At 38.2% G+C, this 25,468-nt stretch overlaps 1 protein-coding gene across 1 annotated transcript in view; it reads right to left on the bottom strand.

Moving 5' to 3' along the window:
* Positions 1-25,468, bottom strand: part of Hao1 (hydroxyacid oxidase 1) — a 53,711-nt gene that overhangs the window by 6,792 nt on the left and 21,451 nt on the right. Inside the window, exons 3-5 of the mRNA XM_010638004.1 lie at positions 22,880-23,135; positions 15,547-15,722; positions 4,091-4,182 (exon numbers count right to left, since the gene is read on the bottom strand). Of these exons, the coding sequence (XP_010636306.1) occupies positions 4,091-4,182; positions 15,547-15,722; positions 22,880-23,135 (524 nt within the window). The remainder of the gene's footprint in view (positions 1-4,090; positions 4,183-15,546; positions 15,723-22,879; positions 23,136-25,468) is intronic.

The following is a 25,468-nucleotide window of genomic DNA, read 5'->3' as shown; positions in this document are numbered from 1 at the left end:
AAAAGCAAAAGAGACAAAGTCCAAGCCACTACCCATAAATCCTCCTGGACCCTCCACTGAGCCAACACTTGGCCAGGCAGCCCTGGAGTTTCTACTAGACACACTTAGAAAACCACTGAGAAATCCACAGAGGTTAGCTTATTGTTCCTAAATGGAAAAATGGCAGCAATTACTTCATTTCTTACAATTCTTTGCAGGTTCGTGGTGCAACCAACAGGAGAGAAGAGTAGATCTGAACTGGCCTTATAACTGACTTCCATCAATAGAACGTTAGAAAAGCTAATAGTCAGTTCTCAGCATTGATCTCAACAAGCCTAGTGTGACTCTAGAAAACGTCCCTTCTCAGGACAGCAAGCCCACCTGATGTCTTAGAAGATGTAAGACAGTGCAGAGTCACACTCCTGAGTCCTACAGCAAGCTGTCCTTAAGAGACCTAGCAACAGACCACAGGCATACAACAGAGCTTAATAAGAAAGAACCAGAGCCCTAAACTCCAGCCAATCTCAGCCCAAATTGTCAACTCCCAATTGTGAAATGAATAAATCACAATTATTTTTTAGCTAGATGATTTGTTATGCAGCACAACTGCATAATCAACTGATACATCAAGTGTTATCAAAGGTAGAATTATGCGGGCCTTTTTAATTTTATTTCTCTTTATTTCACTTTTCTTCTCCCCCGACTTGTAATGTGGACATCAAACCTAGAGCCTACCGTTAGGCTATACATACTTCCAGCCCCATGAACCCCTTTACAAAAAAAAAAATTATTTGATCTCATAGAAAACCGACTTAACAACCCTGATACTTATGCAATAGAAATATGTTGCAATTAAGAATTTTTAGTGGAAAAGAACACGATATTTGTAAGTCTGAGGTAGTTTGGGTTCAGTTAGGATCAAAATGAAAGGCAAAGCTGAAAAAGACAGATGCAGAGAATTTATCTTAAATCCCAGTTTGAGAGGCTCTTGTGCTATAGACTTTAGAAATCAGTTTGATTGTATCATATTATTCACCCATGGCTTCCAGGCCATTCTGTGTCATGTCATCACGAAGGACTTCATGAAAAACTCACTGTTTTAACTCTTTTGGGTGTAACAGAGGGCTGGCAACCAGTCAGAGATGCAGTGGATTTAGATGAACGGAAGACAAATTCCTGGTCTGGGGCTCCTAGAGTTTGTCCCTTAGACAGAATCCAGTGATTTATTAAAATGTCGAAACCATGTGGTCCAGCCACTTTCTTTGTGAAGCCAGCACAACACTAGAGAGGCTCAGACATAAGAGTCTGAGTGACGTGTTCCCCCATCCGTCACTTCTCAGGAGTGGCAAGACGAGGGTGCAAACCCAAGACTCCCACATCGGTGCCTCTGCCATAACATCATCGCCCTGTGCTTGTGGCTCCTACTCATGATATCATCAAGCCTTCAGGACAGTGAATCCTTCCGTGCAACCACTGAAAAGTGTTACACTGCAGCTTCCTTCGAGTCTTTGCTCAATCACCTTAAAACTCCAATGCTGAAGAAAAACACCGTTCCCCATGAACTGAGTTCTTTTTCACATTTCATCATGGCCCTTAAATTTGCTAAAGCATCAGGCAAAACTCAAGCAAGTGTATCCTCTCATGCACAGAGCAGGCAACAGGGAGGGCTATCATTTTAAAAACAGCCTCAGAGACCACAACTCAAAAAAACCCTTTTAGATAAGTTTCCATATCCCTCAGCCAGAGGGAAATAAACCACACTATTAAGATTATTTTCCCCTTAAAATCTAGTTAGGTTTGATTTCAGCAGATTTATATTTTATTTTTAGAAAACAAATTTAATTTGGCCCACACACTAAGTCTATGTCTTCATGCACAGTGAGACATAAATCTGAGAAAAAGTTTGGAGTGTGACCAGCTTCTCCACCCTACTCAGAGCTGGGCTTCAGGTTGCACTTCTACTCACCTGCAGGCAACATTTCATCTCTCCTAAAACAATGTGTCTCCAGCAGTGAGGCTCAGTTGGAAAGAGTTGACAAATCCCTGTTTTATGATTTTTTTATCTTTGATTGGGTTGACTGCAGCCATTAGTGCTTTGGAAGAAATTGTGAATGCTATTTATGCAGCAATATCTGCCTGTGACATTGCCATGGGATTCACAGAACTGCTCTATGGATGTAGTCAAATCAACTTATTATGATGATGAAACAATAACCCACTTCTCGTTGGCTGAGTTGTTCGATCTATGCTATTTCTAGTTGGAATACATTCAACGGGTCATGCCAATTACAGACATCTAAATAAATAACCACGACTGAATGATTCTGGTGAAACAGGGACATTTCCATGATGATCCTGTCCAGAGAAAGGTCATAGTCTGGAAAGTCCATCTGCATTATTTAGTAATTTTTTTAAGTTGTATTAAATGATACTCATTTACTTTGCCTAGATAATTCATAAGTGGACAATTTGGGCTGTGGTTTGCTTGGGTTTAGAGTTCTGATTCTGGCTGGACTTCCTCATATCAAAGGTACCAAAGAAATTATCTAATAGATGTTTAATTCTGAAAGATAAGAAAACTAAGATTCAGAGAGATGTCAACCCCCAACCCCTCAGCAGTGCAGGCCTACCCTTTCTATTTGTTCTTGTTAATAGTAACAATCAAGGCCACCTACAATATTTCTTCTTTGCCTCTTATGCCAAAAACCAGCTTACAAGACTGCTGTTAACCAAGGCTCTTCTGCTGCACATCCAACAACTCATTGTATTCATAATATTTCTCAGAACTCCACCAACCTTACCAGACCCCGCAAACACAGCAATATGGCAATATGGCCCTAACACATCTTCCTCTTTCAACCATTTGCACATTTAGGTTTACAACTCTAAAGATAAGGAGTCTATGCAAAGATAGAACAGAGCTGAAAGGTACTTGGAATTCAATTTCCTCATCTAAAAGAGGGCCAAAACCTTGCAAGCAGAGAGCATGTAAAGGAATCTTTTTTTTCCCCCCCAAGGGATCCAACTCAGGTCCTTGCACTTGCAAGGAAGGCAGCGGCACCACTGAGCTAAATCCCTGGCCCCACAAATCACTTTAACACCTCATCTTTACCTTTGGGTACCCATTCTGGATCATGGATTCATTAATACCCCTCCCCCGGGCATAAATCTCTCTTCATGAGTTTTGATCCATTTTCATTCCCTAATTCTTGATAGCAAAATTTTTCCCAGAGCTTCTGTTAGTTTCCTTGGCCTTGGGCTCCCTTGGGACTAAATCGTTCTCTGCACAGTTCTAACTCAGTACCATACCTTGAAGGTAATTTAATTCTTTATTTACATTCTGGACTGTGATTTGATCAGCACATTGCATATAGTGTCTGAAAACAAGAGATGCACATTGGAATTTCCTGGTAAATTTAAAACACACTGGTACCTAAGTGCCTCCCCTCACCCCAGGATGCTGATGCATTGATCTGAGGGGTAGCCTGCCTGGGCATTGCGATTCTTTAAGGTTCCCCTGGTAATTCCAATGTGTAGCAAAGGCCCCTCACAACTCAACCCGAGCAGCCCATTTGCAGCAGACTTTCCCTCTGCATTCTTTATAACACCTCTGGACTCCCCACTTTGTCCGTGTAGATTTTCAGCTTCCTACCCCACCAGGAAATTCTAATCTATCCTTCCTTCTGGCTTCTATTCGTAATGGCACCCAGGATCTCAAACTATGCCAAAGCCTTTTCTAACTCCTACAATTATTTACTAGTTCATATTCTTTGAAGTCTCATAATTTAATCTTTCATACACAAGCTTAAATTATATCTGTTGATGTACCTATGATTTCAAGAATAAGCCCTACCTGCAAATTCCTTTCTATTTAACAGGGACTTTTTTTATAAATTTACAGATTAGTGCATTGGGTTAATTAAAACTAACTATACTAACAATTGAAGGTAGTTCTAAGCCATTTAAAATTTGAGGTTGCACTTATTCACACATAGTTTTACCTTGAGCAATCACACAAAACATACACAGAACAGAGGCAGACATAGAGATAGTCAAAACTGAGATAGAAATGGAGACTCTAAAGGTAATCCCAGCACATGTAGAGACTCACTGTGGCTGGCACCCCATCGAGTTGTCGAGCCCCATGATTGGACACTAAGATCCCATCCATGCCACGTTTAACTGCCTCCCTGGCGTCATCACCTGGAAAGACAGAAGCAACCACCCTGTGGAAGTTACAATTTAACAAAAGGCTTGGATTCAGAGGCCCCAGAATTCCAGTCAAAGGGAAGCTAACCTCTCACACACATACCTTGTTCACTACTCTTAGCATAAAAATATGCCCCAGTGTTAGATCTAGAATATTAGCAGTGGTCAAAAAATGTTAACACCTACAACAACTTAATTATTAAGTGACATTATCAGAGATATGAAATTGTCATACAGGTAAAATTTATTTTTCTGTGTAAGAATTTACTCCTGCTATGTATTTTTAAATTAATGAGATCCTAGCAATTTAGCACAATTGTTCCTCCACAATTTAAATGGCATGAAAGAATATATAAATTGGCAATCACTGTTAGTGTAACAGGAAATTAACAAGTCCAGTTCAAAAACATTCCTTAGTACACACTGTTATAACTTCAGTATTTCTAGCTATATTCTGTCATTAAATGTGTTTTGCTCATTGAAGTTTATTTAAATTGTGATACTAGGACCGGGGATCTAGCTCAGTGGTTCCACCACCTCCCTCGCAAGCGCAAGGACCTGAGTTTGATCCCCGGTACCAAAAAAATATAAAATAAAATGTGATACTAAAATTTAAACTATATTTCTAATTGTGCTTCAAAATATGTTGATTCTAAAAATTTATTTTTATAATACATTAATGTTCTCTTAAATCAACTTTCTAAGTGTTCTTCTGTTCTTAGTATGCTCCCAATAACAAAATATTTGCTGGTATAATCCAGATAGCAGTGCTGCTTCGCAAATTTGAAACTTAAAATGCAGCAGTAAGTGAAGCCAGTCGATTCAAAATTGTAGTGAAATCAATCTTTGGAGACTTAATCATGTAGCTACAGAAGATGGTACATATCCATAAATTCAGCAACTGCAATCAAAGGCAGATGTAATTAAGAATAATTTTAAAAGATGCACAGAACAATTCTGTAATTCTGATTGTCCTAAAGTTTGAGGCTAAAACACCTTTATACCAACAGTATTTCATAAAATACCAGAAATGAACTATTCTTACTTTTATTTTAAATAGCATAATAATATTTTTTCTAAAATTAGGCGTACTACTGTGATAAAAACAGCATGGTACTGGCAAAGAAACAGACCTGAGGATCAGTAGAACAGACTGGAAGATACAAGAACAACTCCAGATGTACTCACCTACCTCATCTTTGACAAAGGAGCTGACCACCCTCACTGGAGGCAAGACAGTCTCTAATAAATGGTGTTGGAAAAACTGGATTTTAACCTACCAAAGATTAAAACTAGAACTTCATGTTTCACCATGCACTAAAGTAAAATCCAAGTGGATTAAGGATCTAAATATTAAAAAGGAAACACTAAACTTGCTGGAAGATAAGTTAGGCAGATCTCTTGAAGACATTGGCATAGGAAAAGACTTTATGAACAAATCCTCAGTAGAACGGGAACTAGCAGAAAGAATCAACAACTGGGATCTTGTCTTAACTAAAAAGCTTCTGCACTGCAAAAGAAACCATCAACAGAACTAAGAGACAACCTACAAGGTGGGAAAAAATTTTTATCAGCTGCTCCTCAGACAAAGGACTCTTATCTAGAATATATAAAGAAATCAAAACAATCAGCCACCCCAAATATAAAGACCCGATTAAAAAATGGGCATCTGAAATGAACAGACATTTCTCAGACAAAGAAATAAAAGCATCAAGTAAATATATGAAAAAATGTTCCACATCTCTGGTCATTTGAGAGATGCAGATGAAAACAACACTGAGATTCCACCTCACCCCACAAAGAATGGCTGCTATCAAGATATCAACCAATAACAAATATTGGAGGGGTTGTGGGGAGAAAGGAATCCTTCTCCATTGTGGGTGGGAGTGCAGACTGGTGCAACCACTATGGAAATCAATATGGAGATACCTCAAAGAGCTGGGATTAGAGGTTCCATTTAACCCAGCCATCCCTCTGCTGGGTGTCTTTCCAAAACAATTAAAAGAATCATATCACAGAGATATATGCACACCTATGTTTTTAGTGGGACAGTTTATAATAGCTAAAACTTGGAAACAGCCCATTTGCCCATCAGTTGGAGAATGGATAAAGAAGATGTGGTTTCTCTATAAAATAGAATACGACTCAGCCATAAAGAATGAGAAATTAGGGGCCAGGGATTTAGCTCAGTGGTTCGGTGGCCTGCCTTGCAAGCGCAAGGACCGGAGTTCAATCCCCGGTACCAAAAAAAAAGAATGAGAAATTAGAGTCATTCATAGAAAAATGGATACATACTGAGGATATACTCCTAAGTCAAATAAATAAATCACACATGTGTAAATTCCGAATAGTTTCTCTGGTGAAAAACTATAATAGTACATAAGATCCTAATGGTATAATTGACAATGTAAAATAGGAAGAAAAGGGCTAAAATATTTGTAAATGGGGAGGGGAGGAGAGGGTGAAGGGAGGGCAGGGACAAAGGGAAAAAATGAGAACCAAGACCTGTCATGTAAAGGTACAAGATCCCAATGATGAATGTAACTGTACTGTATACCTAAAATGTACCAATAAACTCAATGAGAAAAAAAAATAAAATAAAATTAGGGGTACATGTAAATGTTAAACCTATGTTATAGACCAAACATGTTCTCAAAAATTCATAGGCTGAAGCCCTGAAACTGAAGGTAATGGTGCTGGAGATGGGGGTCTTTGGGGATTGGAAGTAGGATTGGATGAATTCATGAGGATAGGGTCCCATGAGATTTGTGCCCTTATAGAAAGAGACAGCACAATGAATGATCTCTCCCCCATGCAGAAAATCCAAAGAGATCATGTGAGCACACAGAGAGAAGGTAGTCATCAGGAAACCAAGGGAAGAGGCATGGAAACTATCCATACCATCACCCTGAACTCCACTACTACCCTCCAAAACCATAAGAAAATGAATTTATTTTTCAGTCCATCTAGCCCATAGTATTTTATTATGACAGACTGAGCTGCCTAAGATACATTATTATGATTGTTATTATTATTACTATTAACTCCATCTTAAAGGAACACTATGACAAACTCCAAAATGCAATGGAATTAGATGAAAAGTCATCTGATTTATGAACTGCTAGTGTTTACCAACTCTAGATGGTCTCTAATTCCCAGTGGCTTGGCTTATAAATTTTTAAATTTTGCAACGGTATGACATCACTTAGTAGAGGCCATAGAAGTTTTGAATTGTGGTCTTTCCTCAGCTAGCAAAGTGTAGTACAGCACTCTGTCATACGTTGGCCAATGGTAGCAGGCCACAGCATGGACAAACAACCCACACCCCACAAGGTACTCTGTCAGTAGCACATTTTGGAAACAAGTATTCCATAAATTACACAAGGTATTAAGCACTTTTTTAAAAAATAAGCTTTGTGTTAGATGATTTTGCTTAAATGTAGGTTAATGGAAGTTTCCTGAACAGGTCTAATAGGGAATATGCTAAGCTATAATATTTATTAGGATATAATCCCACTTAACTTAAAGAGCACCTGTAATTTGTGTTATTTATTCACTTGTAAGCCTGTGTTTTGTTATGCACTTTGTTATTTACTACATGTAAGGTTGCATATTTATTTTATGTCAAATGTACAATGTGTTTCGATGAGATTGTTTTTCACTATCTGCTTTAATCTAAACACTCATGAATCCTGAGATCTCATTGATGATTTCTGAGCCACTCTTGGGGGGAAAGCCTTAGCGTCAAGGTTACAAGATAAGGGAGGGCAATGGAGACATGTAAATGACCAAAATACATTCATGAAAAAAAAAAAAAAGGTGACAAGGTGACTTTCTCATACCACCAATTGCTTCAGATTTTACATTTTATTGTTTTATAATTGAGCCACATATGCTTCAATGTACAAGAGTCTTTTCCTCAATTCTAATTTTCTATCTTTCCTTTTTAACATTGATTATGAGACTTTAGCATATCACTATGTTTTACAAACATTTAGATTATCCTATCTAACCTTTTCTGACCACTGTACTTTCTCCCCAGAGGCCACTGCCTGGAGTCCACTCTTTGCTTGACATTTTGTTGAGGTTTACTTCCAGGCCTCATTATCTGCCTTCATCCTGCAGCGTTGTTCCTAATTTTCTGTGTTGAATATCTTGCAGTCCGATGTTTGCCTGCATTTGATTTGTGTGTTCATTTGTTCATGGTACATGCCTATTCGACTACCTACAGAAGGACCCATGAAACACAAAGCAGTATCTGGGTATCTGGGTATCTTCGCATGTTTGAGTGATGACTAGATTCCTTAGGTTGGACACTCCAGGCTGAACAGTCATTCATCTCAGAATCATTATGACATTGCTCCTTTGTCTTCTAGTATCGCTATGGACTGGAAGACAGCTGCCTGTCTGACTTGCATTCTTTTATACTTAGCTTTATGTGCCTTTCCCTATGCACATTTTATTTTGCTGCCACTTTACAAAGAATATGATGTGATTTGTTTCTTCTGTCTAGTGATTTCTGTCCCTATGATTCAGAATTTTCTATTTTTAATAATTTCTTCTTAATCTTATGCTTTTGCTAGATGACAGCCCCCTTAGTGGGATGTCAGACATCTTAAAGTGGTACCTGGGTCTCTCGTCCATTAGTTGGATTTTCCATTTGTCTTATTGTTGTCCTTCTTTTACATCTTGGGAAATGTCATCGGCTGTGTTTTAACTAATTCCATTTGAAATTTCAGAAATCTCATTTTTAATCTTTGAGATATTTTTATGCTCTAGTTTTCCTCTATTTAAAAACCAGGTCATATATTTAATCTGGAGTAGTTCTTTTGTATGCTTAGATTTTATTTTCACAGAAAATTCTTATTTGGTTACAATATATTTTCAAATTTTCTGCCATTGGGATTTTTTAAAGTTCTTTTTACTTATTTTATTCTTATGCTTTTTATATCAGTTTTTTAATAGATTTATCTTGGTCTTTCTTCTTTTCCCCCTTTAGGAAGAATACTGGGTTTCTTTTTTCCTTTTTTATTTTATGAAAACTACAACAAAATTTCATCACAAAATATTAAGAGAATATCAGTGGTTAATACACTGTGTATCACTATCTTCAAAGTAGCTACTTATACTCAAAGTGCAAGACATAAACCCAAAAGATTCTTACACAAAGGAAGCCAACTATAACAGAAAAGTTTCTTCTCTACAAACTGATATAAACTAGTAATATAAATTTTTAAAATAACATGTATATTAAAATATTTTTGAAACAAGGGAATATGTAACTTGGAGAAGAATTTGGAGTTCTTCCTACTTCCTATTTATCTCTCTTTTGTTTACTCTCTCATACATATATACACATATATATATACACATATATATGTGTATGTATATATATATATATGTATATATATATATTGTGTGTGTGCAGGTGTGTGTGTGTAAATATATATAATATATATGAATGATATATACATACTTTGGGTTTCTCATAGATGAGAAGTCATGTTGTTTTGGTGTTTCTGATATTCTTGTGGTGCTAAATTTCCCATGTATATGTAGGGAAGAAAGATTGAAGAGCTGCTATAGGATTTCTGGGCTGTTCTGTAAATCAGTTTCCTTCCTGCCAACTCTTTGCCTGGAGTGGAAATTCTTTCTTGGCGCTCCATGTGGGAAAAAGGAAGAAATGTCATCTAAGAGGCTGTTGGATCATGAGCTTCTCGAGTGTCAGAGTGAGGACAACATCGTGACATATTGTAAATGCCACCCACCCGTGTATTGCACTCAGGCATTAATTGGTTTCTTTAGAAAACATCACGAAGCCTCCTTGTTGAGAGGAGAATGCCAAGTTGCCCACAGTTACACAAAAGGGGTGGAGCTGAGCAGGATTTCTGGCTGCTACAGCAGCTTCACAAAAACCCTAAGCTCTCAGCCTCCACTCCTCCACCTCTCCCAACTTACAAACTACTCGCCTGGCTCTAAGTCCTTTTATTGCATAATTTGCCCTTACTTCCTCTAGGGTTTCCTGAGATGCTATTTAGAGGTGCAGTTTTCTTTGTATTTTCTATCACCATGCTCCCTGACATATTGTTTCTATGCTAATTTTTTTTTAATTTCTCAACTACTTGTGAACTTCATTTGCTTTGCTGTCAGTGAATGTCTTTAACTTTATATTTGTTTTGAGTTTGGTAAGAGAGTACACATACATTTAGTCTATCTTTTTGAACCTGAAGCCCAATGCATTGTTATTTAAAACATATTAGAAAATGTTTCTCTAAAAGTATGCTTAGCTGTCTGTTATAACTTTCTGCAGTACTAAAAAAGGTTGTATGAGGCCGGGGATTTAGCTCAGTGGTTTCACTGCCTGCCTCACAAGCGCAAGGACCCAAGTTCGATCCCCAGTACCAAAAAAATAAAAATAAAAAAGGTTTTAGATCTATGTGGTTTCATACAGTAAGTACCTGCCACGCACAGCACTGACTCATTGAAATGTGGTAGTGTGACCAAGAAACTGGAATTTTACTCCTACTTACTTTAAAGTAATTTAATTAACTTAACAATCCAAATGTACTATTTCATGTATCAGTATTCATGTTCACATGAGCTTACTTCTCTAGTAAATCAAATTATATTTTATGTACCCTATCCATAAGCCTGGGTGTAGTCCTCCAATTATACTTAGATGTTTGCCATCATGTAACTTTAACCTATGTTTTGGGAAATCAGATATTATCAATAAACCTATCCTATACGGTATGAAGAAATGATTAATTGTAAGGCCTAAGTTTCTGGGCCACCTGGATTTAAACCAGTTACTGCTGGCTTGCTGTGTAAGTGGTATGTTTCTTAACATCTCTAGATATCACTGTTCTTACTCATCAAAATAAAGACAATAATACACAAGATTGTTTTGTAGCTTAAATGAACTGAGTGCTTACCAAGTGCCTGACATGTGGTGAGCACTCAGACAAATATGAACCATTGTTATTTTCATTTGATGGTATAAGCAACATAAAGATGAACAGGTAGAGAAAGTTCCATCTACTGGATCCTGGATGTAAGTCAACCTGGGTTCTGCTTATAACAATGAAGCTTCATCCATGAAAGTGATTATAGAAGGTCTTTCATTTAAAATAAATGCTACTTACATAGCAGTTCATTATTGTTATTTTCTATCATTTCAAGTTCTCCAAGCAGTGCTGAGAATATATGAGAAAATGACAGTATGGTTTGCTTGGAGGATAGAACTTTGAGTTGGTAAAGAAACCAGAAAGGAGCTGGGCGTGGTGGCGCACACCTGTAATCCCAGCACTTGGAAGGCTGAGGCAGGAGGATCGCCTTGAGTTCGAGACCAGCCTGGGCTACATAGTGAGTTCCAGGTTAGTCTCAACTATACAGTGAGACCCTGTCTCAAAAAACCAAACCAAAAAAAAAAAGAAAGAAAGAAAGAAAGAAAGGAAACCAGTAAGTAAAAATATTACATGACCAGAGTTAAGCCTTTTTCACTACATGCTTATAAAACCTCTCCAGAGTTTGATATTTTATTGGGTTTCTATTTATTTATTTATTTATTTAGTTAGTTAGTTAGTTAGTTAGTTAGTTAGTTTGTAACGTGGACAGAAAAGCAGTTTTTCCTTCATGAGAGGGTCAAAATGTTCTATCTTATAAAAATGTTTATAATCTTGATTTTCTACTACTGCATTTTTTTAAATTGTCATATATAGTCTTACTAAATCATTAAGTTGCCCAGACTAGGTTGAAACTTGGAATACGCCTGCCTTAGCTTCCCAGAATGTTAGGGTTACAGGCATGCACCACTCTGACCAATTAATATTTTCAGTAATCCAGTGTGGCATTCCTTCTTTGTTAATATGCCTCTAAATATATTGATTGAGAAACATAATAGTGACTAGGTACTAGCAGTTTCTTATCTTAATGTACTGTTTCTATATTTAATGTAAAATACCAAAGTGAAATATAAATCCTCAAAATTTATCTTCAAGCCCTGAGAGTTTTTAACATAAATTCAGTACTCTCTTAGAGGAGTTTAGTAATTAAATCCTAGGTACATGGCAATAGTTTTTAACACAATCCAGGAATTGTGAGTGTCTTAAATATTATCTTCTATGTATCTATCCATCTGAAAACAGTTAATGAGAGAATGGTTTCTCAGAAACAGAGAGTTACCGTGGAAGGATGACAGGTTTCTTTCAAAAAACAGAGAAAATAAATTTTAAAAAGCATCATGTCCTTGCTCATAAAAGCCATTTGTTCATTAATGTGAGTTCTGGCGAAGACCAAATCCTGTTGAAGTATATGTTTGGAACTTGTGTTGATGTTCTCCTGGGGCAGAGTTTAACCACAGCAAAAGATTACATCTTGCATTCCAATATGCATTCATTAAAATGCAATTCTTAAAATGGTAGTAAGAGTGGAATGTTTCATCCAGATCTTTCCAGTTGCTCATGATTTTGCGTCCCTAAAAACATAACTTAAATTATTCTGGTAAAAATAAAATGAAAGAACACGAAAGACTCTCAGTTAACTCATAGACTTCTGATGAATACCTGTAAAAGTGAGAAAACTAGATTTCCCAGAAATAATCCCAGCAAACCCCTTCATATCCAGATTGGTCATGTGTTACTTCATGCAGTTGTCATGGAAATGATTCTTGTTTGTTAAATAAATGAAATAAATAATTACAGAATAATCTGACAATGTAAACTTTACATGTATAAATAAATAATTTCCTTTCAAATACCAAATGCCCATCCTCTGTGTCTTGTATCTCGCTTTTTGTTTTCTCTAACTATTTAGACTCATGGTTTCTGCTGAGGATTTTACCAAAAACTCTCTGACTACTTAGTGTGTATAAAATATTACGAAAACAGGTACAGTAAGCCAGAAGGCCCGTATGCATGAGAAGAAAAGAGAGGTGATCATGGTAATGATCATGGTAAACTGAGATAAGACAATTACAGACTAAAGTTCTAAATGTCAAAGTATTTTTCAATATGATATATGATAATAAATCTAATTTAATGGATGTGCACCCTATCATAGAAAGTGGAGTTATAGAAAATTATATAGAGTATCCAAAATCAAAAAGTTGATTAAAAATAAAATGACCTCATACTTTTATTTGTTCTCTATTTAACCAAGATTAAAAATTGGAACCTTCACTAACATTTTATTTCTCCTTAATGTTTTCAAGCCAGTTCTTCTGAGCCAGCTCTGTAATTGACTATATTAATCTTCTAATTCAATAACAGTTTGTCATTCCCTTCCCTGACATTATTCGAGCTCACCCTGTAATCATCACTTGCCTGGAAAACAGCAGATTGAGACATTAAATAGTTGTCAACCACCCTTAAGTCTGCATTCTTTAATATGGTGTTATAGTTTCCATCTTACTATCCCCCAGAAGTCTCAGAGGCAGAACCTAGCTGGAAGAGGTGGGCCATTGAAAGTGTGAATTAGCAGGGTGTATTCCTGTCCTCAGTTTCTCCTTTCTGTATCTGTTTCTTGGCTTCCATGGAATAAGTAGCTTTCCTGTCCCATGCCCTTCCACTATGAGGTTTCTGCTTTGGAACCAGTCTACCAATGAATGTACCCACAGAAACTGTGAGCCGAATTAAACCTCTCTTCCCTTAACTTGCAGGTGTAAAGTATTTTGTTCCTGTGACTAATACATGCAGCTTATGTGTTTCATGAATTGTTACCAATAGCTGTTTATTCTGCTAATATTTCATTCTGAAATAGTCTGTTGACCTCTTATCCTGTCAAAACTCAAGCATCATCTTTCATTCTGAAAGGAAACTTTTCCTAACCCAGTCTCCTAATTGTCCACATTCATTTTAAAGCCACTGCCTCCTATTGCAAAAATTTCTGTCTCAGCACCTGTGCCATTTTCTTGTATCCAAAGTGACTATTTGTAAGTCTATCTCCTGTAAAAACAGACTACTTTTTGCTAAGGACCTCAAGCTATTATTATTTTTAAATTAGCATAAAGTAAGCATAATGAATGTTTACAGAGTAAAAGAATGAGTAAGCAAATAAGAACAGAGGAATGAATGAATCAATAAATGAATAGCACAAAACCTCCAGGTTAATGTTTTTTAGTCCCTACAATTAAGTGTGCCACAGGAAGTAACACTAATGATTATTGGAAACAACAATAGTGCAAAGGTGTATGTAAACCAGGATATATTCACTAAAATATAAAAGCCAAAAACGTCCATCAGGACAATGATAATAGGAGACAGTGTAACAATATTTTTTTCTGATAGTGAAAGTTAAGATAGATCTCTGTTTTATTATCCCCACTTCTTAAGAGGTGCATTAGGCCCACTTTTTATGAGCTTGATTTTGCATCCATGAGATTAGTCAAAATAGATGTCATCCTTCAAGCTTTATAAATGGGAACCATCTGACTTACACATGTTTAACCAAAACCTATGAAGAAGGTTTGAGACTATGTTGTTAACTCCTGGGATAAATTAATAAACTCTTCCTTCGCAGAATCACTTACTCAAACATTCCAGTTTTTTTAATGTTTTTGTTGTTATCTCCATAACTATGCTTAAAAATGTTTTCAAAGGCAAAGAAAAAACACTTTTGTGAGCAAACACATTTGTACTTCAAAGTTATGATTATCATTGTGACTCACTGTGGGATTTGAACAAGTATGGATGCTAGAATAAGAATCAATTTTTCAATATCCATGACTTGACTATTGAGGATTCTACTGTCCTAGTCCACCATTCTCTTCAGAGAGATGATGTGGGTTTTACCACATTTAAAAATGATTCCTGTACAGGATCTCAGTAATGAATGGAACTGTATTGCAGACCTAGATTGTACCAATAAACTCAATAAAAAAGAAAAAAAAATGATTCCTGGTCTTTGGTACGTGGAGGTAGCACCAAAAAAAAAAAAAAAAAAAAAAAAAAAAAAAAAAAAAGAGGAAAGGCTACTGAAAAATAGGTCTGGCTAATGAAATGTCATGTCTGTTTCTCTTTGGTTTGAAAGCAGCTATGGTAGCCTTCAGAAAAAGAAATGAACTCAGAATGTCCTACCAAGATTTGCCAACTCCACAACTAACAACTCCAAAATTAATAATGATATTCCTATACTTTAAAAAAGACAATGCCCTGTTAAATGAGAGTCCACTCTGTTTTGAAATCTTACCTAAGGATGAAGAGATATATACTCGCTCATATCAAAAGAGAGAATTGAAAGTTGGAATGTCTCTTGATTTCCATGATAATATTTCCACATTAATTTCCTTCAAAAATACCATGACCATATTCACAATGGATCATAAAATTACGATGCGCTCAAAGAGACAATGAAACAAACCTCTCAGAATGCCCTTTGCCACGATGGGCAGTGATGTCAGTCCCTTCAGCCATGTAATGTCTTCCCAGCTAATAGATGGGTCTATTGCCTTTGCCACATATTCAGCAAGTCCACTGTTGTCGCCAAAATTTTCCTTAGGAGAAAATGCTAGATCGTTGCTTTCAAAATTTTTCATCCTGAAATGACGAGATACATATAATGAGAAAATTTCTCAAGTCAGATAGATAGATCAGTTCTATGACTGATTTAATGAATAACATAGAAGTAGCTCTTCTCAAATCAACCGACTCATCACTCAATGATATAAAGGTATGTTGGGTGGATATTTTCCCTATTTTCATGCAGGACTGTAGGCTAAATGTGGCAATCCACTGGTCTTAATTGGTCATCTAAAGTTTATTTTACACGTGTGTGTTTGTACAAACACATCAGTTTTGAGAAGAAATACATGGCCCTGTTCAGACATTTGCTGTTTAAATAGAGACAATAGACTGCGTACGATTTCCACCCAGTTGTAGAAGTTAGTTATAATTAAAAACGTTTGTAATTTCCACAAGGCTTTTTTTATTTCTTCACAGTTGTAAAGGCTTTGAGAAAGTAAAATTGATTCTCCTTGATTTTATATTTTACAAAGAAAATTAAAATGGAAATGTGGATTGAGATGGCCCAAGAATAAAAGTAGCTAGTGGCAGCAGTTGGATGCCAACCTGGGTCTCTTGATTTGGCTCCTTATTATATTGTCTTTGCTTATGCTGCATCTGGGGGATGAGCACTGCTGCTCTGTTGTCTGAGCAGCCCACTGAGATTAATACTATTTGTCTTTGACCTTTATTTTGAGGTGCTAATGGGCAAGAAGGTGTCTTACTCATGGTTAGCTTGCAGTTAGTAAGGGAGCATGTGGACATCTACTGTACTCTATGATGACCCTAGAGTGAATAATGCAGTGAGTCTAGAGTGAACACACACACATATGTTAGTGCATAGGTGTGAGTACACCCTGCCTTAAAGTTAGCCCCCACCCACTTGGAGAAAGTTTATCATTTGTGCATATGTCTTTCTCCCTGTATTCTGCCTGTCAGCTCTTTTTCTGGGCTCTTGGTCCAAGTTCCAAGGCCATTTGGTACATTTTTTATCTGTATTTTTTTCCCTTTTCCTAATTTGTCTTTGACTTACTTTCCAGAGGAATCTCTCTAATAAAGTTTATTTTTAACTTCTAGTTAGAACTAGCTAGGAGACCTAAGGAGACCTCTTATTTTCTCATCTATAGACACTGCCCTTATACTTAGATCAATTGAATCCTGGCTATTACACAGGAAAACTTCCAATGCTCACCCAGAAGAGGTAGGACCTGCACTACAATGTGCCATCTTCCCCTGTCTGCTGTCCCTGTGGACTCTCTTACCTTCCCTGTGTGACGGTGGTGGTGGGCACAGAGATTAGAAAATGTCTCAGAAGACGAACTGTCAGTCTTGCCTTCTAGCCTCCATTTAGCTGTTCTCTCTGAGACTGGCTACCTATTGATTCAGTCTTTCCTGACTTTCCAGATAACTTTGACAAGATCATGAGCTTTCCAGTTATCAACATCTTCATTTATTTGCCTTATCCCCCACCTTTGGTTTGCTCCTGGGCCTAGAGTGACCCCTCAAGCAGCACATTGCGAGAGTCAGTGATGCAAAGATATAAATATACCAGCTCTCCATCCCCAGGTAAACTAACTGTGAGATGTAGCCTAGGTTGATTCACAGAATTTTCCAGCAGGATGAAGCTATAGTTGCTCACAGTTGTGGCCCTTTGTCTACTGCCTTCCCTCCCCTCCCCTACTTCCCCACTCCTCTAACAATATTCCCTTCACCTTCTCAGAGAACTACTTGCCCTTAACCACTGACTCACAGTCTGCTTCTTGGAAACCCAAACTGTGACACATCACCTCTGAGGTGCTGCCTCTGTCACTTTGTTGACCTGGTTTGGCTCAGGCTTTGTCTAGCTCACCTCTGAGATTCTGCTGCTGGCTCACCCTAAGCCTGAGGTCCTCTCATTGGGCTAACATCCTCATAGACTGATTAGTTTTGTGAAATGCCTCAAGGGAAGGGCCAAGTCTTTTCTGCCCACGGGTCTGCCCACTAGGTGGATGGACTGCCATCTGGATACACAAGGGACCACCTCTGTGACCTGGCTCCCCCACAGCCCCAAATCTGGTTGCCAACTTCATTCTCTAAAAGACAGCTTTTAATCGATGACAGTGACCTGGATTCCTCCTTGCTTTCTCCATTTCTAAATTACCCCCAAAACAATCTGCTTCTTAAGTAAAAGTAAAGCTGTACATTGATCTTTGGCTTAGTCCTAGCTCTTTATTCCCTACCACTAGCTGTGCCACTGAGAGCTACTGTAAAAACTTTTATATAGAACTGCTAGTGTCTTGACACATTATCTTTAAATTATTTCTTAAACAATCTTTTAATAGAAGACTATGTTTGATGTCCTTTTATTTTAGTGTATTTTGGCTAAATTAACTAGTTGTATAGCCTGAGTGGCACTTATTATCAAAAGAATATGAACATTCACTCACATGTAACTCAATTCCAGCCACTATCAAAATTTTTTCCATGAGGACTGAATAATTTGTCATAAAATTTCATGGACTCAGATAACTATTAAATATCATTGAAAATTCCAGTTTCCTTAGGGTCATACAGATTCCCATCTAGTTGTTGAGATTTGATGTGGACTTTAGCTGAAATGCCTGGACATTTTTTTTATCAAAGCACTTACAGATGTACATTTTATCAGAGTCCTTGGTACACTGTGGTCACCTTATCTTGAATTAAATTAAGCTTTCAGGTTAATAAACACATCTTCTCTATGGAGACCTATTTCATTTCTCTGAAATGATATTCAATTCCCAATTTTTAAATAACATTAATGAGAAAAAAATCCAATTTGTCTGTCCCATAGTAATGCCTGGAGTAAGAAGGAAAAACATCTAACTGTGTATATACTCCACATAGCACCCACCCCCATCCCAAACAAGCTGCCGAGTTTCAGCAGGGGTGGGGTGAAAGGGTGAAATGGGTAGGAAAAAACAGAAACATGGATAAAATTATATAAATAACTGTTGTTATTCTTGGATGGTGAAATGCAGATCAACACTTGAATGAATGTTGCCTTACAGAAATTTCAGGGCACAATGAAGCCTTGTTGTTACTCTAAAACTTTGTTCAAAGCCAGAAGCCAAGGAAAAGTTTTCAGATATCTTGACAGAGACCCACGATGGAGTGTTTTACCAATGGCTCCGCAAGAAACCGCCATGAATGCCATTTTTATTCAGAATACATATATAAATGAAGGTATTCCATTTCAAAAGGGAGAAAAGGGATGACAAGAAAATAATATCCTGATATGTAGGTCTTAGTTTTTCCCAATCCTGCTCTGTTTAATGACACAAAGGCAAAAGACAGGATTTCACCTTTGTGAGGTACTCATTATATCTTCAGTAGCCCTTAATAACACACTTTTTAATCTAATATAGGAATTGCTCTAGTTTTTTTGGTAAATTAGCATCGTAGCAGTAGTAAAAAAAAAAAAAATTAAAGTAAATAACATTAAATAACCAGTAACACAAATAATAATGTTACTGAGCAATACAAAATACTTGTATTACTTATTATAAATACTAGTATCATGACATTAAAGGCAAAGCCACATTTCTATACCTAGAAAACAAATAAACAAGCAAACAAACAAAAAATAGTAGAGCTCACAATATGATCAAAATATGAAGAGAAAGACAGTTTGAGAGAAAAGTTCATAACTTGTAAAGGATGGGTACATGGCCCACCAGCCTTTCATGCTGTGGTTAGGAAAACACTCATGTTCAGAACTCAGCCCTGACGATTCCGTCCTCAACATGGCCAGGCAGTTGGCAGACAAGCACAAGACATACATTTTGAGTTCAACATCTTCCTAGTTATAATACATTGGGGAAATCTCCCATGCTCTAGAGCAATTTTAATTTCTGATCCAACAATCACTTATTGAGTACCTACTAGGTGCCAATGTTTTAGATATTTAGGATACACCAGTAAATAAGACAAGCAAAAGTCCTACCCATGATAAACTTAATCAATATATAAATTACAGAGCATGTTGAAATATAAGTAATATGCAAAACAGAGAAAAAAGTGGGGCAGAATAATGAGCTGGCAGAGACTCAAGTTGAAATTTTTAAATGTGGCAATCAGCATTGACCTCATTGAGAAGCTACTTTGAGAAGAAAGGAGAGTGATACATATTTATTTTTTGATTGCTGCTGTAACAAATGGCTAAAAATAGGCTTAAAACATCTGAAAGTCAAAAGCCTAAGACAGGTCTTCCTGGACTAAATCCAAGGTGTTGTCGGGGCATCATTTGTTTTGCAGGTGGGAGGGGAGGGTCCAGCCCTTTATGTTGTCCAGCTTTCCTGATCACCTGCTTCCCCCACTCCACTGCGGGCTACATGCCTCCAACTTCTGATTTTATCCTGTCCTCTGCTATTTTGACTCTGAAACTCATGCCTCCTTCTTGTAAAGATCTATATGTGTGTTTCAAGGACAGACCAAGTGGAGATTACCCAATGCCTGAACTCTTGCTGCTCCCAGATGCCAACAGTGGGGACCCTCCCCCTACCCAGGCAGAGGAATTAGCAAGGGCTGGAGGGAGCCACTGCTTTACCGACTCATTCTCCTCTGGATTTCCTGCCTCTGTCGCCTGCCAAACCTCACTTTTGAAAAGCCAGGCTTCACCTTTTATGAGTCAGGTCAGTTGCAGACAGAAATTGATTTCATATCAGGCTGTGACAGATGAGCTTTTGGGGCGTATGTGACCTCCAGCGGAAGCCTGGACATCCCATTAATGGGCTCTGCCTTCAGGAGCTGAATGTGGGCCACTGAGGAGCTGACAGAGGCAGTGGCCTTCCCTGAAGTCCTTTAGGACAAACAGCACCAGTGCACGTGGCAGGGGGCCCGGTGCACCAAGTGCAGGGTGTTTCCCATGTTCCCCATAACCTGGATGTGTTGCTCATTATTTGATCATCTTTAGACTGGACATGTGCCAGGCCGGGGAGCCATGGCCGCTCCTGCGCACACAGCAGCTGAAAGGGGTCTTTGTTTCTTGGTCCTTTACGTCATCTGGGTAGAAGCCCAGAAGCAGAGGAAAGGGAGAAAGCAAATCGGCCTTCCCAGTCCTCAGTCCTCAGCGAATGGCCCCGGCACTGAAGGAGGGAGAGCACCAGCCAGGAGCAACGGCTTTCATCTCACACATCTAATTAGGCACCTCTGCAAAACAAGCTCTGCTGCCCAAGCAAGCTTCTGAAGCTGCAAACAACAAACAAAAACAAACAAACAAAACGACAAACAAAAAACCCTGCCATATCATGTATTATTGCTGTGTTTAGTGGGGGAAGTAGACAAATGAAGGCAGATTCTTTATCTAATGGCCAGAGGGAAATAATGAGGAATGGTTTCCTGTCAGAAGCCAAGATAGTGGGAAACAAACAAACAAACAGAAAAGGATCAGTCAGTCAAAATGCAGAGATTACATAAGGACAGACTACACATTAAGGAAATGTAAAGTCATCTGCTTACTGATTAATTTGGCAAGGTATAGGATCATGTCGGGGGCTTTCCTTTTTTTTAATATCCTTTAAAGACAGGTGTTTGGGTGACCCTGCATCTGGGATACATAGAGCAGTTTATTGCCATCTCTGACATTGGCTCGCTGTTGGTATTACATACAGAAATAAAATCCTAACCCTGTATGCAAGGATCAGTAGTGCATGGCTAATTTACATATGGCTCAAGAGCAAGATTCTATGCATAACCATTCGTACTCACATGTGTGTATACGGAAGTAAATGGCAATTATGTGGCTCCTGTGCAAGACTTTCTATGGCTATGACTCACATGGTGAGTGAGTTACGCCCCACTCTGACAATAATAATAGAAAAATCCCTACATTCCAACAATTTTTTTCCTTATATGAAATACTGGCTTGATTTTTGAATCTTTTAGCTTTGGACTCTTTTAAAAGGCTGAGCAAAGTAGATTTACAGATGAATTCCTTTGTCTCCCTGCTTTATCTCTACAATCGTCTTAGTCCTCTTTGTTCTGTACAACTAAAATGGAAACAGAGTGAGCAAGGCCCCTGTGGAATGAGGGCGGGGCTCCCAGGGAGGCCCCTCTCATTCTCTCACCTACTCTGATGGCTGCTGGGGAATTCATCCCGGAGGAGTCCTCCACTAAGAGTTTGATGTGTACTATGACAGTTACAACCCTCAGGACGACCACACATCAGTCACACACTGGCCTGAGAAATCCAAAAGATGATTATGGTGAGAAATAACCATGGCTAAAAGAGGTAAATAGGTTAGGGAAGTTGGACTCTTTCTCGGTAAGCTCCATCGAGTTGATTCTAACCCATAAGTACTGCAAGGAAAAGGACAATTCAAAGTTAGTGGAAAGACAGAGTCATCATCTGATAAGATGCTTGCAGTTCAATTTTAGATTATTTGATACAGTGATTTGCTAGAATGAATGAGAAAATGAATAAAACCATAATCCCTGAATCATGATCTGTGGATAACTACATGAAAGAAGAATACTGTCAAAAGAAGTGGAAAATGAAGGATCAAAACTGTGGCTCCTGAACCAGGTATGGTGACACACACCTATAATCCCAGCACTCGGGAGTCTGAGGCAGGAGGATTGCTGTGAGTTCAAGACCAGCCTGGGCTACATAGTGAGTTCATGACCAGCCTGAACTACATATAGTGAGAGCTTGTCTCAATCCCCTCCCTCCAAAAAGAAAAAAAGCGTTTCTTCTTTTACCTCTGCTCTTTTCTCTTTCTTTAACCTTTCTAGTCATTGTTGTTCCTAATAGAATTAATAGAATGTCCAGGTGTCTCTCTGATTTCATAGACCAAAGAAAGGGTATCAGAATAGCAATAACAAGCTGTCCCCCAGGCTAACCTACATAGCATCCATCTGTATGGCATTTCATGCTTCCAGAAGCCCTAATACATTATGGTTTATAAATGTACTAGACTTTCACAAACACACAATAATTCCTTTCTCTGATTTGTAGGTCAAATATGTGATACCCACATTACAGAGGTGTTACTTTCTGGTGATCTTGTAGCTATTTAGCAATGATACTCTTTTCAACCACACTTTGAGACTAATGTTTCTGCAGCAAACTAATTTCCCAAGGGCACCCACTTAGGAACTAGAGACAGTCTTTGGCTTGTGAAAGACCAAAGAGAAGCAGCAGTCCAGGTCAGGGTCTGCGCGATCGTGGTTACCTGAGCTGTGGTGGCAGCTTGAACCTGTTACGCACATCATCAAAGCGGTTGCCCAGGTAAGGGGTGTCTACCGTCACAAATATGGCCTTGTAGCCCATCTTCTCAGCTCGCTTCACTAGCTGCTTGGTGACCTCGCGGTCCTTGTAGATGTATAGCTGCATCCAGCGAAGGGCGTCAGGAGAAACCTCTGCAACCTCTTCAATGGAGGAGGTGGCCCAGGAGCTCAGCATCATGCCGGTTCCCACAATCTGACAAGCTGAGAAAAGAAAGGAAACCATCAAGACGGGTCAGACACACCTCTCCATCCTAAGCTTCCCAGTTGTAATTCAAGGGCTAAAGAGCTCAGCAGGGCCAATTTAGCAATATGAAGTCAAATCTTTAAGAAGTTGGAAATATGCATTCCTTTTCACACTGTGGTATGTCTTGTTCCTGAAGAAGAATAAGTGAATGTCCTAAGAGGTGTTCTATATAAGAGTAGAAACACTGAGAACAACCTAGATGTTCAGCCTTAGGGGGCTGATTAAACTGTAGTTCACATATTAAATGAAATGCATACAACTATGAAAAATAGGATTTCGATGTTTAATTTTATACATCAGCTCAGCCAAGCATGATGTCCAGATATTTAGACAACATACCTGAATATTACTGTGAAGATATTTCTAGAGAAAATGTGCATTTAAATTAGTAGACTTTGAGTAATGTAGATGGGCCTAATCTATTCAATTGAAGGCCATCCCCCAAAAAAATATAACAGAACAAAACAAAACACTTCCTCCAAGCAAGAGGAATAGGGACTTCTGTCAGCAAACTGCACTGGGACTTGAACTGCAACATGAGCTTTTCACCAGCATTGCAGCTACAGGCTTCAGGCTTCCCAACTTCCATACTTATATTAGTCAGCTCTTCGCTGGTCTGACCAAGTGCCTCAGGAAAGCAACTTACAGGAAGGAAGATTTATTTTGGCTCAGTTTCAAGGTTTGAGTCCAGGATTGACCAACGCTATTGCTTTTCATCCTGTGGCGATGCGGAAACATCACAGTGGAAGGATCCGTAGAGGAAAGGTGCTCATGAGGTCATGGCAGCCAGGAAGCAGAGGGAAACAGAAAGAACCAGCGAAGGGTGACCAGGAAGATGACAGAGTACCTAAGGTCACAGCCCCATGACCCACTCCCTTCAACTAGGCCCCCCTCCTAAGTTTCCATTGTGTTCCAACAATGCCATCAAATTATTATCTCATTCGTGGATTATTCCAGGGATGAAGTTAGAGCCCACATGGTCCGTGCACCTTCCAAAAGCCCCATTTATAAATCACGAAACTTTGGAAGAACATTTTAGATGGAAAACACATAGTCATGGGAGCCAGTTCTTCAAATAAATTTCTATCGATAGAACAAGGTAGGTATAGATGGATATTGACATTGATTATGTGTCTATCTATATGGCTAGCAGGAGATCTTATTGGTTCTGCTTCTCTGGAAAACCTTGCCTATTACAATTATAAAGGAATATCTGCAGATATTCTAATAGGTTAAGATATATAGATATGTTAAGAAAAAGGTTTATAAAACATGTATAACAAAATTCCACATTTCTACAAATTATAATTGTTGATTTATGAACCTAAATAAACTGTGTATGATGGGCAGAAGAACTACGATTCTGTTTTATTTTCTTTTTCTTTTTAATGTTTTAAATTGCATTATTACAGGTTTTTCTCTGAGAGCTGTGATAGGCATGGCGGTGCACACCTGTATTCCTAGAGCTCTGGGGGGGCTAAAGCAGGGAAGTTGCAAGTTCAACCCCAGCCTGGGAAACGTAGTGACTTAGTAAGACCCTGTTTGTTTCAAAATAATAAATTTTAAAAAGGGCTGGGGATATAGTTCAGTGTGAAGGTCCTGGTTCGATTCCCAGTGGCAAAAACAAGCCCCCAAATTTTTTTCACTCGCACGTACTCTACCATTCATAGTAACTTTTAAATTTTTCTAAAATGTTTATGATGGATGTCTTAAATAGAGTCACAGCCTTTTAAGCAACGTAGCAAGAAACAAAGAAATAAATAAAAATTAATGTCATCTAACCAATATCATAAAAGACTTCAAAGAACATGAGGAATCATTTTTCCTCCAAAATTAAGTAGTAAACTGAAGTCAGCTTAGTGAAGAAGAAACCAATGCAAGTTTGCATGCTATACGAAGAATGTTGAGATATAAATTCTAAGTATTTAAAACTGCAACTCAGTTTTATCTGAGTGCCCACTATGCTTCAAAAGAGAGTAAATGTAGATGACATTTATGTGACACTCACGTGACAATGCTGAGAACAAAGTAAATCTTTTTATAAAGCCACACTGAGAAGTTAGAAACCTTCTGTGCTTCTCAAATTTTGTCACCAGCCAGTTCCCCTAGAGTACTTACAAAAACAGGTTTCTGGGTCCCACCACAGCTCCTGACTCCATAGGCACAAGATGGGGCCCAAGAATCCTCCCTTCTAACCAGTTCTCAGACAATGTCGATGCTGCCCGTGCTGGCTCACACTTTAACTTTTGCCAGTTAGCTAACAGTAAAAGTCTAGGTTCAAACAGCAATA

This window comes from Fukomys damarensis, unplaced genomic scaffold (assembly GCF_012274545.1).
Source record: "Fukomys damarensis isolate Sample0158 unplaced genomic scaffold, DMR_v1.0_HiC HiC_scaffold_7, whole genome shotgun sequence".
NCBI lineage: Eukaryota > Metazoa > Chordata > Mammalia > Rodentia > Bathyergidae > Fukomys > Fukomys damarensis.
The sequence above is the reverse complement of the archived record's forward strand: the minus strand, read 5'-3'. Positions and strand labels throughout refer to the sequence as shown.